The sequence below is a fragment of the Octopus bimaculoides genome, chromosome 11 (genome assembly GCF_046866305.1).
Source record: "Octopus bimaculoides isolate indiv1 chromosome 11, ASM4686630v1, whole genome shotgun sequence".
In the NCBI taxonomy this organism is placed as follows: domain Eukaryota; kingdom Metazoa; phylum Mollusca; class Cephalopoda; order Octopoda; family Octopodidae; genus Octopus; species Octopus bimaculoides.
This window is the reverse complement of record NC_142938.1, coordinates 22,940,472-22,957,365: the sequence shown is the minus strand read 5'-3', so window position 1 is coordinate 22,957,365 and position 16,894 is coordinate 22,940,472. Positions and strand designations below refer to the sequence as shown.

The 16,894-nt window shown below is 32.7% G+C and overlaps 1 protein-coding gene across 7 annotated transcripts in view; it reads left to right on the top strand.

Moving 5' to 3' along the window:
* Nucleotides 1-15,260, top strand: part of LOC106879938 (presenilin-1) — a 44,593-nt gene extending 29,333 nt beyond the window's left edge. For 3 of the 7 annotated variants that reach the window (XM_014929696.3, XM_014929694.3, XM_014929695.3), the window contains 6 exons: nt 202-422; nt 1,696-1,794; nt 2,765-2,869; nt 4,716-4,934; nt 12,324-12,436; nt 14,117-15,260. In XM_014929696.3, coding sequence (XP_014785182.1) covers nt 202-422; nt 1,696-1,794; nt 2,765-2,869; nt 4,716-4,934; nt 12,324-12,436; nt 14,117-14,272 — 913 coding nt within the window. In that variant the 3' untranslated portion in view covers nt 14,273-15,260. The remainder of the gene's footprint in view (nt 1-201; nt 423-1,695; nt 1,795-2,764; nt 2,870-4,715; nt 4,935-12,323; nt 12,437-14,116) is intronic. The other 4 variants (XM_089360584.1, XM_089360585.1, XM_052971617.2 and 1 more) reach the window with 4 other exon arrangements.
* The last annotated feature ends 1,634 nt before the right edge of the window (nt 15,261-16,894 follow it).

The following is a 16,894-nucleotide window of genomic DNA, read 5'->3' as shown; positions in this document are numbered from 1 at the left end:
ATTACACTGAGTACCTACTGGTGGCATTATTTAATGGTTATTGCTTTATTTAATTACTTTATATTGTAAATAAATATGTTACTTTAATATGTTTTGAGTATTCTAAGATAATTTACTGACTTTTGATCATAGACTGTCAGGAGATAGTTCTGGTAGCACACAGTTACTGCATGTAAAACAGTTTCTTTTTCTATTTGGTAGGGAAGTATTAAAAGCTTACAATGCTCCCATGGACTACATCACTGTGGCCATTTTAATGTGGAACTTTGGGGTCATTGGAATGATTTGCATTCACTGGAAGGGCCCATTGTTATTGCAGCAAGCCTACCTCCTGATGATTAGTGCTTTGATGGCACTTATTTTTATTAAATACTTACCTGATTGGACTACTTGGTCAGTGCTTGGAATTATGGTTTTCTGGGGTAAGTATAAATCACTTGTTGGTCTTGATTGTTGACAATAGTTAGTGAACCTTCAAAAATTACCTTATATGTAATACATTGCTTATCTTTGCAAGTATTTCCTTTTAGTGATATCTATGTTTCCTTCTCTCTTCTGCTCTCTGTGTCTGTGCTTGTAATTGTGTGAGATGCTAGGGTAACAACTTAGTAACACATTAGTACAGATTATGGTTGTATTTGTTAGAGCTGGAATACTATATTCTAATGAGGACACAATAATAATAGAAGCTATGTAATGCCTACACGATAAAGGTGATACTGTATACCTCTAACGAGAAGTCTTGAAGCAACTGTAGAAACTATGGTCTAGGGGGCCAGAAGTGTACTGTTGTATGACTATGAAGATAAATGACTTGTAAATAATTGGAAAGACTGTATGACCATGAAGGCAGAGGATGTATAGTAACTGGAGTGGAATTAACTTAATGTTTGGTCTGTTTTATTGCTCAGTCTCATTTAAAAGATGAATTGAGTTCAAGCAGATTAAGAAAAACAAGATTGGTGAGTGCTTGGTTTGTCCTAATCATCTATAAGTTTTTCCTAAACTGAGTGTTCTGGATAAGTGGATGAGAAGCAATATTACTATGTTTAAATATGATGGCAAACTGGTCAACAGTATAAGATATTTAACTACCAACTCATAGGTTTTGTGTCCATATCTCATGCACTTGTCTTATTGCATCAATGGACAAGGTGCAATTCTTCAGTTTTCATATTATCTAACTGTTGGAAATGCAACACATTTCTAGGTTAAATATCTACAACAATGAAGCCACTATCTGAAGAGAGATTTGTTTCAGAAATTTGAGTTAAGCATCAGCTCCATTGATTGATTGTTCATCACTATCATAATTTATTCCCTCTATTCTGGTGTAAGACAAGACTGCAATGTTAACAAGTTGTCACACCCTGTTAATATTCTGAAATGTCATCACTTCTTCCCATGTACTTCTACCATAAATGCCATTCACTGTTTGCATACATCACTTCTTTTATCCAGCACTCATCCATGAAACAATTAACTAAAGTTTAATTGGAATTCATAGACAAAAGAGATGCTCCACTGTCATGGTTTTGGAATGGAAAGAGTTGAGCAAAGTGTTCACTAGGAATTTAAGAAGTGAAGCATGATAGGAAGGAAAAGCAAGTATATTGAACTAAGGTGGAGATATCATTACATGTTGATAATTTTTTTTTTATTTCTATTTTGAAAGATGGTTAATATTTTTTTCAGATTTAGTTGCTGTACTTTGTCCTAAAGGTCCTCTACGTGTCTTAGTAGAGACAGCTCAGCACAGAAACGAAGATATTTTCCCAGCTTTGATATATTCCTGTAAGTGTGTTTCAAGTGTTTCTCTGTGTGTGTGTGTTTGGATAAAGTAGATTGGATGTTGGTCATGCAACCAAAAAGTTGTGAGTTCATACCTCAGCAGTGGTACTGTACAACTCTATGTACTTCAAAATACGCATCTTTCTTATTTGATAAGAGTGAAGGTAATTGGTGTAATGCAATGGCAGTAAGGATGTAGGGTGGTGATAATGATGTTGAGTAGTAATGAAGTACAGTTATTTGGTTTGGTCTGGAGGAAGGGGCTGTCCTTGTGTCTTTCATAGTCCTTCTGAGACAAGTGAAATTGATACTGTTAATATTGCTCTTGTACAGTTGCAACTTTACAGCTGCATGTGTAGAAAGGGAATTTCAGACAGCCAGAATTCTGGGGAAGAAAAACTGGGAGTAATGGTTAGTATATTGGAGATGGAGATGGACATGGTATGAATGATAGAGCTGAAGAAATGAATGAACTGATTGTGCATGAGTGGAAGTGGCAAGAAACCGTCTGGTTCTGATGAGCCAAGACTACAGCAGTAACAATAGAAAAAACAGAAAGTGGAGACGTCTGTTGGCTAGAAGTTAGAATGTAATTGTGATTGACTTCTTACCAATCAATTGTATGTGTGTAACAGTGGCACCATTCAGATGTAAGAGTGATTTCACACTGTGGGTTCCTTCTGAGGTTTGTAGAGAGTTAATTGTTGCGGTCTGTCGCATTTGAGTGGACTGGAGCAATATGAAATGAAGTGTTTTGCTCAAAAACTCAATGTACTGCTAGTCTGGGAATTGAACCCACGATCTTGTGATTGTGAGTACATCTGATCCACAGTAATGTATCTTATATAAAAGTTACAGATAAACTCTTTCCTAAGTTGAATTTATTGAGAACTATTACACAATCAATATGTAAGGAATATAGTCACAAAAAAACTGAACTGTGTTTCTTCTAATGAATCTTTCACTATTTCAGCCACAATGGTATGGCAGATTGTTACCATGGCAGATGAGTCACCTAAAAGAGATTCTGGTGCAAACAGTACTTCAACACTCGCTACAGATGTCCATTCTTCACCAGGTAATAGCTGTTTTCTATATTATCTTTCCCTTCAGCTTTTTCAGCTATGCATACAAATAATGATAATAATAACAATAATTCTTTCTTCTATAGGCAAAAGGACTGAAATTTTGTGGGAGGGAGTTAGCCAATTGTATCAACCCTAGTATTCAACTGGTACTATTCTATTGACCTCAAAAGGATGAAAGGCAAATTTGACCTCAGCACAATTTGAAACACAGAATTAGAGTTGGATAGAAATACTGCTAAGCATTTTTGTGCGGTGTAATAACAATTCTACTAGCTTGTTGCTTTTAATAATAATAATAATAATAATAATAATAATAATATTGTTATCTAGTGACGACATCTTGTGTGTCTTCAGCTGGTTCAAAAAATAAATTTGTCAATCTACTTCATTTTGGTTAATATAGAAAGGATTGAGGTAACTCCTCCTGAAGATATAGAGTCAAAATTAAAAGAAGAGTGCCATTGTTATTTAGTGAACGATATTTTGACATCTTGTGTGTCTTCAACTGGTTCAAGTAGATTGACAAATTTATTTTTTGAACCAGTTGAAGACACACAAGATGTCGAAATATCGTTCACTAAATAACAATGGCATTCTTCTTTTAATTTTGACTCTATATCTTCAGGAGGAATTACCTCAATCCTTTCTATAATAATAATGAATACTTCTTTTTAATTTTGGCACAAGGCCAAATATTTGAGGAGAGGAGGAAATAAATACATTGATTCAGTACTCAACTGGTACCATTTTGTTAATCCTATATAATGAAAAGTAAAGTTGATTTTGGTAGCATTGAACTCAGAACATAAACTAACTGGCAAATATATGCCCATTATGTGTCTAATATATAATTGTGGTAAGGCGGTGAGCTGGCGGAAACGTTAGCACACTGGGCAAAATGCTTAGCAGTATTTTGTCTGCGTTACATTCTGAGTTCAATATTCCGCTGAGGTTGACTTTGCCTTTCATCTTTTCGGAATCGATAAATTAAGTACTAGTTGTGTACTCTGGTTGATCTAATCGACTGGCCCCCTCTCCAAAAATTTCGGGCCTTGTGCCTAGAATAGAAAAGGACATATAATTGTGGTGTTGTACCAAAGTAGGGAGTTATCCAGGAGCTTTAAGCCAGAAAAATAAGTGAGACAGTGTAATGACTGAATAAATAAATGAAATACTGTATTAATTCTGTCTGTTTATTCTGCTTTCAACTCATTCAGAGTTTACCTTGTCTTTCATTTCTAAAGAATTTAAAAAATCAGCACCCTGCCAATAAATCTACTGAAGTGGTTTGCACTCTTCTCTTTTAGCAATCATGGACAACCTGCAACCCATGGGAGTTTCTTTTTTTTTTTGTAGTGTGGCTTGCCTGATGATGATCCATGTCTCATGTGCCATGTGTCTTGATAAAGGTTGCCCATGCTTGCTTTATATAGTTGACACCTAGTACCAATGTAAAAAATTATTCTTATATCAGAACTCAAAATACCTTGAGGTGTATTTGGAGTTTAGACCCTGCTATCATCAGCTTTACATTTCATCTTTCTAGAGGCGGTAAAGAAAGAACCTGCCAAACAGAGGGATCAGTTAGATCAGTTGTTCCCTTCCTCAAAAAAACGCCTGTATACTTTTGTGACTATTTTAGAAGTTGTTACTTAGTTAAGGTCTAATTAATGGCATAGGAGATAAATTGGTTCAGTTTTGGGGATCCAGATAACATCATTTTTTTGTACTTTTTGAGATATTGTAGTCTTGATATATCTTATTCAGCACTATGCACAGACATACAGCTCTCTCACATACTCACACTCCTAATAATGATTCTGTTTACATTGTTAGCTACAAATGCTACATCTAACCCAGAAGCAGGAACTAATATCTACCGTAATGATGTTGATGCTCACAACTTAACCAACAGTATTGATTCCCAAACAGCACGCCGAGCTATTGATGCCCTTGGCGAAATGGAGAATGATCCAAATTCAGAAGCTAATAATCGCCCTCCTGCTGATAGAAACCAACGTTCTCAAGGCTCTGGAGAAGAAGAGGAAGAAGAAAGTAAGTGCTTTTTTTTTTGTGCGTCTATGTATGCAAGTGTGTTTGCTTTTTGTTACTGAACTTAGATGAACTCTTAAATAGGCCTTATCAGGCTGATGATGAATTTGTTGGCTTGATTCCCTGAATGCTCACAAAAGACCATTTGGCAGTAACTCCTTGAAAGACTTGGAAGTGCTGTAAAAAAGCTAAATGGTGGTAAGTTGCCCAGGATGGATGATCTCTGTGCTGAGATCCTGATGTGTGAGGTAAGGAACCATGTAAAAGGTTTGGTTTGAAGAGCATGTTCCAAGTGATTAGAAAAATATACACTGATAGTTGTTCTCTATAAAGGGAAAAGTAAGACGGATGACTGTAGGCAAGGTATTGTTTAGGATCATGCTGGACAGACTTCTCAACAACATAGCTGAGGAAGTTCTTGCCAAACATGGTAGGAGGACAGTAGATATGATCTTTATTATTATGCAATTGTAGGAAAAGTACATTGAGCAGATGGACCTGTATCAAACCTTTGTTGATCTGACTGAGGCTTTTGATACTAAGAACAGAAATGCTCTGGAACATTCTGAAGAAACGTGGGTGTCCTGATAAGTTTATCTCTGTGCTTAGACATTTCATGATGGAATGAAAGCATGTGTCAACATTTATGGTAAGCTCTCTGATCTAATTTTGGTTGAAAATGGTGTTAAGCAAGGGAATATACCAGCTGCAACTCTGTTTGCATTGTACTTTGCTATAGTTTTCTTGATGGCTTTTGAGGGTTGCATGTTTGGGGTTTACATCAAATACTGAACAATGAATAGGATATTAAATATAAAACAGTTTGCTACCAAAAACGAAGCTGTTCTCATCACTAATATATAAATTCCTGTGAGCTGATGACTATGATTTTAAATGTTCACTCTCAGAGTAATATACACCATGTTATGGACTCCTCAATCAGCCTAAAAAAGACAGTCATAATGTACCAACCTGCACCAGGTAAACCCTACTCTGAGCCAAACATTTATATGTATAGATAAAAATTGCAGGTTGTGGACTCATTTGTGTATTTAGGAAGTACTGTGAACATGTCAAATACTCTTGATTAAATCTACTTCCGAATCAAAAAGCCAGTGATGCATTTGGAAAATTGGTGAGATATTTATGGTCTCGGTGTGTAATTTCAATACTTGTGTTTTATCTTTGTTACTGTATATTTGTGAGATCTGGGTTACTTGAGACATGGAAAGGCTGGAGCCATTTCATCAATGGTGTCTCTACTGTATACTGAGTATCCAATGGCTGATGTATGTGGGTGACAGTGAAGTTATTGAATGCAGTCAGTCTACCAGTACAGCATTTCTAGTATTTCAGCACAGATTACAATGGAGTAGTTAGGTGATCATGATGGAAGATGATTGGATCCCTAAGCAATTTCTATTTGGTGAGTTAGCCCAAGGTAAATGACCAGTGCACAAACTGAAATAAGGTATAACAACTGCATTAAAAATACAGTGGAGATGGTCGAAATTTTGGAAAATGGATGGAAAAACCTTGCTCTATGTTGTTCATTGCGGAAGAAAGCAGTGTATGATGGGAGGAGAGAATTCAAATGAAATCATTGAGCATGAAAAGCTCAAGAGAGATGTTCATAAGGCTTTTAAATTTAATTTGCCTGAGAATTTTGGTACTCAGCCCAATTTAAAACGTGATGAGTGCGGTTGTGTCTGATAAAGTAAGGCAAGCCTTAGAAGTCATAAAAAATCCACACACATGAGGGAGTTGTTGATTCTGCATTGTATGGCATTTCTACATGTGGGGAATGTAGAAAAAAATATACATCAGGAGGTGGACTGAAATATTATATGAACGTTCACAAAAACAATACTGTAGCTAGATGTGCTTTTTGTCACTTCTGGGCAAATGACTGTAAGTCCTTTGCAGGACTGAAGAAAGCATGTATTGATTAGTCAAAACTTCATCAGAGATCATATTTAAATATCTATACAGAATTTTAGGGGAATGACCAATGCTTTCTCCTATCAAATACTATCTACAAATTCTTTCTGTATATATGCTTATATACAATCATGATTTTTTACAAAAATATATACTGAATTACATGTGCATACCTAGATATACATACATATACACATACAAAAGAAAAAACACAAATAAGCAAATACATATGGTGAAAGATTTTCTCTCACCTACATATTTGCCCGATAAGAATATATTCTACATGTTTAAATCAATCTATATAGAAATTATAAATTGTGTATTTGCCACTTTGATTTACACACTCTCTGAGAATAAGTCCATATATTCTTGTGTGTGTGTATCGGCACATACACCCATACTCTATATAGTGGCAATGGATAGGTGTAACCTACATACATACATATACATTCATATATATATACACACACACATGCATACATATATATATATACATACATATCTGCATTCACATATAGACATACAAATATCTTGTTTCGCAAATTCTGGGTGTTAAGATCATCTACATGTACAATCAGAAAAATATACACCTTCAGAAATGGATCTGATTGTACATGTAAATCAATAGGTATTTCATACTTAAACATGGATATTAAATCTATAGGTATTTCATACTTAAAACATGGATATACGTATTTTTTTTAAAAATCTGATTGGTCCAAATAAGCTATTATAGTCATTTTGTTTGGTTATAAATCAATTAGTTAATTTTGACTATTAGGGTATTATTGATTTATATTAGAATTCTTCAATTGTATAGTTCAAATTAGCTATTAATATATAATGTGATGGTATATCTATAATTTACATAGTGGTTATATTTTAAGAAAAGTTGATGTTTAGGTGACATTAAATCATATCAATAAATCACTTTAGCTTAATAAACTGGTACCTACTTATGTGTCTACATGAAAAAACTTTCGCATTTTTATTAATTAGGTTCCCTTTTCTTTTCATTATTTTATAGTTTTCCTCTAGGCAAAATCTACAGAATTTATTGTTAATTTTGTAACAAGGTGCATGTTCTAAAATGTTCCATTTGATTGTGAAATTAACTTTTTTTTTTTTTTTGAGATGCCATATTTTCTTTAAAAGTCCTGTACTATTCATTTTGTTTTGGCCCCTGAATGGTTTGCAATTCTTAATTTAATCCAATTCTGTGTCGATCCGATATAATAGAACTTAGTCATATCTTGTGTTATTATTGTTGCCTGGTATACATTTTTTCTTCTGCAATCCCTGTCTAACTTGCATGTATTTGAGTCTCTACAATTACAATTTATATTTTGTCTAGATAATGCAATATTATTCTTTGTTGAGTTATATAAGTTATTGTTAGTAGAGGTATTTATATTGTTAAAGATGTTGTTTACACTATTATGTTCTACTTTTTTGTTGTGTGCTTTAGTATCAATTTGTGTTTTTTTTTTATTTACATAGAATAAATCAGAGTTTTTTTTATTATTAAAGGAAGATATTATCCTTAAAAGGTTGGAAGAAACAGAAAATCCAAATCTTATATGTTTTATTAAATATTTTTTCCATATTTTAAATAGATTTAATAAAATTTGTCTTTAATTTTTTTAGCGAAAGGTATTATGATCCAAGTAGTTTTATCTGGGTCTACCTTACTCATACTTTGATTTTTAGTCACAATATCATTCATTCTCACACAAGGTATTTAGTTTCTTCCTTTCTAGGTTTTTATTATCATCATTATTATCATTTTATTATTCTTGTTAATAATCGTACTTGGACAATTTATATTTTTCTTATTTCTTATCTTTTTGTTTTTATTCATATTCTTTATTTGAAGGTCGTTATAATTGTTATTTACCCAAGTATTATTTTTCAGTTTATTGTCATTTGTGTTATTATTATTATGATTCTTGTTCCTATTTTAATTTTTTTTTTTTTTGGTATTATGTTCTCCATGTATTGGCTTGATTTCTTTATTGTAATAATCCTGTTTAACATGTTTGTTATATTTATAATTGTTTTGGGGTATTTTCATCCTTACTTTGTGAGGATATACTATTTCTTTGTAGGTGTCTAAATCTTTAGCTTTATCCTTATTATTTTTGTACTTCTTTTCAATTTGATTTTCCATGATGTTGCAGTTCTTATTGTACTTAATTTCATAACTATATCCTGCCTTCTTAAGTGCTGTAATGTAATTACCTTTGTGTTTCTTAAATACTTCTTCATTTTGAGATAGATAATTAATTCTTCTCTCGATATTCATACTAAGGTTCTCTATAATATTATGTGGATGATTACTATTTGCATTTATATATATATAATGTTAGCGTTAGGTTTTTGATAAGGTTGGTGAATACCTGTTTTAAGGTTAAAGTTAACATCAAGAAAGTTTACAGAGTTATTTTCTTTTTCAATTGATATTGATAGGCCATGGTTCTTAAAGAATGTATGTAGTCTCTTTTTGTAATTTTCCATTTTTCTGTGTGGTGTTCCTTTGTTTAATAATTTAAGTTATATACTGATTGTTTCTATACAAGCTTTCATACCTGTACAGCTTTTTTAAAAAAAATTCGAAAGTAAAATATGAAGAAAAGGCATTAGAAATCTAAGGAAAATAATTCCTATTAAAGGATGAATATACATTCATCTGATAAATATATATATACAAGCATTGTTTATTACCAAACTTACATGGAAACATGTTTAGCCATTAGAAACAGGTGAGGATTAGCAATAGGAAGGGCATATAGATGTAAAAAATTTGCCTCAGTGAATTCCATCTAACTCATGCAAGCATGATATATGCTCAATACACACAGACATACATATGTATATCATCATCGTTGTTTCATGTCCACTTTTCTTTGCTTACATGGGCTAGATACTTTGTTCAAGTAGATTTTCTACCTTCCTGTCACCAACCCTCACTAGTTTCTAATGAAGGTAATATTTTCCTATGGTCAGACATGGTTTTCATTGAAGACTTGGAAATGAACATCATTTGTATGATGATGATGCTCATTTACAATCATTGTATGATGCAAGATGAGAGTATGCACTGACCGACACACACATTATATATATATATAATAGGCCTCTTTCAGTGTCTGTCTACCAAATCCACTCACAAGGGTTTGGTTGGCACAGTGCTATAGTAGAAAATACTTGCACAAGGCACTGCATACAAGACTACATGGTTGGGAAACAAGTTTCTTACCCATATAGGCATGTCTGTACCTATTCTATATATATATAATGTTATATGCAAAATATATATGTGTATGTATCATCATTGTTTTAACATCTACTTTTCCATGCTTGCTTGGGTAGGATGGAGTTTTGTGAGGCAGATTTTCTTTGTTCAGACACTCTTCTTGCTGCCAGCCCTAATCTGTTACCATGGAAAATAGTATTTCCTCATGGTCATGTTTACACAGAGGACTGGAAATGCAGAGGACTGTCATACACTTCTTGTATGACAGCGACACTCATTTACAGTCACACACACACACACACAACAGGCTTCTTTCAATTTCTGCCTACCAAATTCACTCTCCCAAGGTGCCATGCAGTGGGAGGGGACCCCAAGCCATGTGGTTGGGAAGTAAACTTCTTTACTACACAACCTTGCCTGCACCTGTATGTATATACAAATACTAAATATATGTATATAAATGCCAAATGTATGTGCTTGTGTGTATATATATATATATATATATATACACACACACACACACGTTGCAAATGTATATATAGATTACATACATGCTAAATATATAAATTCTAAATGTATGTGTTCATTTATGTATGTATGCATATATATAAATTATATATTCATATGTACATATATATATATATATATCATCATCATCATCGTCGTTTAACGTCTGCATTCCATGCTAGCATGGGTTGGACAATTTGACTGAGGACTGGTGAAACCAGATGGCTACACCAGGCTCCAATCTGATTTGGCAGAGTTTCTACAGCTGGATGCCCTTATATATATATGTGTGTGTGTGTGTTTAATGTTTTTTGTGATGTCCTGTACCCATATATGCTTGTATGTATATAATTATATATTATTTATGTTATTATATATATATATATACACACGTGTGTGTGTGTGTATTTCAATTTTTCATAATAAAGCAAACCCACCCACCTGAACCCCTTCCCCCTAACTCCATGATACAAATTTCTTGTATTGATGTGATCTAAATTAAAAATTTGTGTTAATTTACGTTCCAAACAAAATCTTAATGACAAAAGTTATTTTACCCAATTCTTCATTATTTAAAAAAATTCAGATAAAGCAGTGTATTTCAACAAAAATACAGTAAGAGGGGTTAATCACTGTCATCACAGTTTGTGTTAATACCAATAAAATCTATATCTGCTTAAGAAAACAGGTTAAATGATACATTTTTCTTTGTTTTCTTCTTTTTGTTTAAAAATGTTTTTCCATAATTTCGCTGTAAAGGGATTGATAATAAATCAATATTTTCATGTAGAAACTTACTAAATTTTTATTTTAAATTTATATTTATCACTCTCTCTCTCTCTATTACATGCTTCTCCCCTGACCAAATCTATGTTGGGTTGCTCACGAGTTGGAAGCAGCAACAATTTATTCATTTGGACACCAACAAAAAAATTACTCAATGAATATTGTTTGCCCTGAGGTGCTTCAAGATTGACAGATTTTCAGTTTTAAATTCTATTATTACAATTTGGATATTTTAAAATAAAATATAGATATTTTGAAATAATTATGAGAAAAAAATATATCTTCATATTTATTGTTTACTAATCTGAATAAGAAGTGCAGTAAATCTGGCAATGCCAAGTAATTCAGCTAGTCTATAATGTGTGTGTGTGTGTGTGTGTGTGTGTGTGAGACTGAGTGTGTTTACCATGATGTTTTCACACATTCATGCTGACTGTAAAGAGAGAGACATTATTCAAACAAGGAGTGTCATTTGTTTGCAATCCTCTGAAAGCATGTCTAGGTTGTTTATAGTTCAATTGACTTGTTCAGAAACAAGTGAGGGTTCCTTATAGGAAGGGAATTTGGCCCTTAAAAAAATCTGCCTCATGCAAGAATGGAAAAGTATATGTTGAAATGATGGTGGTGGTGATGATGATAATGATTGTGTGTTGTGGAGGTCTGCACTCAATTCTGCCAATATATGCGTAGGTGCATTGTTACCAACTCTCTTTCTCATCTTTTATGATTTTTACTTTTCTGTTTGCTTTTCCTTCTTTATCACTTTTCCTGATCTCCTGTCCTCTCTCTAGTTGCTGACTTTAATTTAATGTGTTGTCTGTTTTGCATCTTTGTCCTAATCTGTTTTTTTTTTCTATCTAAACTCTCCTGTTTTTAATCATAAATGTTTTTTGTTTTTCTAGGAGGTGTAAAGTTGGGTCTTGGAGACTTTATATTCTATGGTGTTCTAGTTGGTAAGGCTTCTTCCTATGGAGATTGGAACACAACACTGGCATGTTTTGTAGCTATATTGATTGTAAGTATCAGAAATTATTATGTCATTTTATTACTTTCTTTTTTTTTTTTTTGTGAATAAAAGCATTGGCTTGAGATTTCTAAAAGGCCAGTCACTGGTTCTGATTGGAGAGTAACAGTGGAGTGCCTGTACAACTCAGAATAAGTACCATAAAATATTTGGCTGTATGGATACAAAGTTTAGTTTGATACCATGTGATTTGAGTTCTATCTCATTGTGCAGTACTTTAGGCAAGTGTTTTCTACTGAGACCTTGAGCCAACCAATACTTTTTCATTGAAATTGGTTGGTAGAAACTATGGAAGCCTATCATGTACATATATATCATTAGCACAATCATTATTTTAATGTCGGCTTTTCCATGTTTGCATGGGTTGGACAGATTTTCTACAACTGACTGCCCTTCCTGTCATCCATTCTCACCTATTTACAAGTAAAGTAACATGTCCAGAAATATTTTTTGTGTAGCATTTACAATTATCACATGAAGTCATGGCAAGGAGACAGTAACACACACACACGTGTGTATACATACAACAGGCTTCTTTCAGTTTCCCTCTACCAAGTCCACTCACAAGGCTTTGGTCAACCTGAGGCTATAGTAGAAAACTTTTACCCAAGGTGCCATGCAGTGGGATTGAACCTGAAATCGTGTGGTTGGGAAGCAAACTTTTTACCACCACTATGCCTGCACCTTGTACTTATGAATAAATATATCTGATAGGGTGTTGGAAAGTTCCTGGCTTTAAGGGTTTCGCGAGAGGCCTGTTTGGAGGCCCAGCCTTCCAAGTTCTTTTACAGGGCTTAGATAAACTGAAGGACTGCTGCAATAAGTGTGTAAATCTGAGTGGGGAATATGTTAAATGAAATCATAATTAACTGATCAGGAACTTTTTGCACTCCCTTGTACATATATTAGGGGCTTCTTTCAGCCAAATCTACTCCCAAGCCTATACATATATATAACACTTTGCTCAACCTGTGTCTATGAAAGATGACTCTAGCAAAGGTGTTGCACAATGGTCACAAGTGCTTTCCTTTCTGTTTTCTTTTCCACCTGCGAACTTGTGCTTTGAATTTTCATTTTTAAAATTTTGTCCGTCAACATAGCTCGATGAGGGGGAAATGGCTCAAAATGGTTATTTAACATACTGGAAATAGCTGCCAGATTGTATTCAAATTCTTTGTTAAATTAGACACTTTGTTCTCACTGCATAAATATTACAACAGTTGGAATTCATAAAGGTTTATGAGCATCTTAATGCTATGGTATCTTGATAATGACTGAGCACAAAATTATAACTAGAAAACATAGTCAGTAATGGTTGATGTTCTGCATGACCTTCAATATAACAAGTTATTCATCTAATTAGAAATAGGAGTCAAATCTCTCTCAACTTCACACTCTACCATTTTAAAAATGGAAGTCTACAATAAAGAGGCCCTAGATATTGTCTAAAATACAAATGTTGGAATAGGCATGGCTGGATCACCTTTGATTATAGGTCTCATGAACTGAGAATGACTTCGGATCAAACTGCAACTTTTTCACTATTGTTAAACTACTATATTAAAACTAATATTAGAAAATTTTTTTCATTGATTTATTATATATTTATTATTGAAGTTCTAAAATATTAATATATATATATATATATGTTATATTTATTTTTCTTTTCAGGGATTATGCTTCACTCTGCTTCTGTTGGCAATATTTCGAAAAGCTCTACCTGCTTTGCCTATCTCGATTACATTTGGACTGATTTTCAATTTTGCCACCCGTGGCCTTGTACGACCATTCATGGATAATTTAGCAAGTGAACAGATGTATATATAACCTTTGATGAAATTACTTTTATTGTCATTGTTAACTATATCCCAAGAAAGAGTATCCTCGTCTATAGACAGCAATCATTGCCCTGTATATGTCTTTCATTACTGCTTCTTTTGTTCTTAGACAATGGTTATTTTAACTTCCTCAGAGAGACTTTTCTATCATCATAATCATCATCATCATCATCCTTGTTTGACGACTGCTAAAATTTTGAAGAAAAGTTGTTTTGTTTTTATGCAAGATTTAAGATTGTAGAAAATCATGAATCGACACAATCAACAGACCAAATGTTTATTTATCCTTGAATTCTAAGAGTCAGCTATATTTAAGGACATCCAAATGCTGATATGGATGAAATTGGTTCTTTGACTGACCCTCCCATGCCCTTCCCATACATATACATACAATGATATTTTGTATTGCCATTCCAGTAGTTTCTAGAGAAGGCAAAAGGAAAATGCCTTTATTCTCCAATATTGATTCTTACATGTAAATACATTCATCATTGCTGACCCAATGTTATTCCACTAGTTAGCAAGGTTTCCTTCCCTGTAAGGGAGTTCAATACTCAAAACTATTCTCCTTCCCCATCCTGCATGCATACACTCACACACACTTCACTTCCTTGAACCTTTCTGATACTCTCTTCCATCCGTCTTGTATTTTGAGCGACACAAAACTCACCTATTATCAAGCTGTCTTTGTTATTCATTCTATGGGAAAGGGAAAATATTAACATTTTTAACCTAACAGTATCTTTCTGTATCAGAACATTGCATATTGACACGTTACATATTTTCTCTAACCCTTCATTTATAAAGTATACTCTTGTGTGTGTGTGTGTGTGTGTGTGTAGTAGTAGTAGTAGTATTAGTAGTGGTTGCAGGGGTTCTTTAAGATGTTTTGTGAATTCAACATTTGTTGATATATGAAATTTGTTTGCACTAATTTAACTATTACTTGGTATTTAAAATCTTTATTTAAACAAAAATTTTGTGTTTATTCAGTATATTTGTGTGTGTATGTGTAGTATACTAAAAATACATGCATACTATATATATATGTTTGTATACATACATACATATATATATATGTCTGTTTGTATACATACATATATGTTTGTATACATACATACACACACACACACATATATATATATATATATATATATATATATATATATATATATATATATATGTATGTATGTATATATATATATATGTATGTATATATATATATATGTATGTATGTATATATATATATATATGTATGTATATATATATATATGTATGTATATATATATATATGTATGTATATATATATATATGTATGTATATATATATATATGTATGTATGTATATATATATATATATGTATGTATATATATATATATGTATGTATATATATATATATGTATGTATATATATATATATGTATGTATATATATATATATGTATGTATGTATATATATATATATGTATGTTTGTATATATATATATGTATGTTTGTATATATATATATGTATGTTTGTATATATATATATGTATGTTTGTATACATATATATGTGTTTGTATACATATATATGTAAGTGTATATGTTTTTTATGTATTGTATTTTAAATGCACACACACACATTAAAAACAAAGAAAATATTTTGAGAATTCTATTTATGAATAAAAGGAAGAAAATATATTCTTATCAAAATATGCTACCGGTTTCAATTGTATAAGATAACTTAGTAATGCTATAAGAGAAGGGAAAATAAATTGAATAAAATTAATATTTCATGATAATATATATATAGATACACACACACCTTTGATTTATGTCTGTTATGCCATGGTAGTTTGAGTTAGATGTATATATTATTGAGGCATTTTTTTACAGCTCAGTGCTCTTCTATTTACTAACATGTACTTGCTTTTCAAGTAAAGAATTCCTTATGTCTTTGAAGGCATGAAGGTAGTAAATGATTTTTCACAACAGAAAATGACAGCATCAGTGATTTCAGAGAAGTACAAATATAAACAAGCACACTGATACACACTCATATGTGCACATGCATACATATACGCAATAAGCTTCTTTTTGTTTCCATTTACAAAATCCACTCACAAGACCTTGTTCAAATTGCTACACAGTAGGACCAAACACAAAACCAGGTAGTTGGAAAGTAAACTTCTTAACTACACAGCCATGCCATGATTCAAACATGCAATAGCACCTATTCATTACTACTCCAGACTCTGTCCTTCACAGTTCCTGTGAAGAAAGGAAACTGTAAACTTAATCACACAGTCATGCTTGTGCCTCAAGCTATAGTTTTTAAGAAGGGCATTCAGCTATAGAAATCACGCCAAAAGAGACAATGGAACCTGGTGCAGCCCCTGGCCTTATCAGCTCCTGTCAAGCTGTCCACCTATGCTAGCATGGAAAATGGATGTTAAATGATAATGACTTTTATGTGTATAAATATATATGCATAAACATTATATGTATATGAAATATATATATGACTGTGTGCTTAAGAAGTTTGTTTCCCAACTATGTGATTTTCATTCATTATGTGGTACTTTCAGCAAGTATTTTCTGCTTAGCTCCAAGCCAACCACACCCTTGTGAAT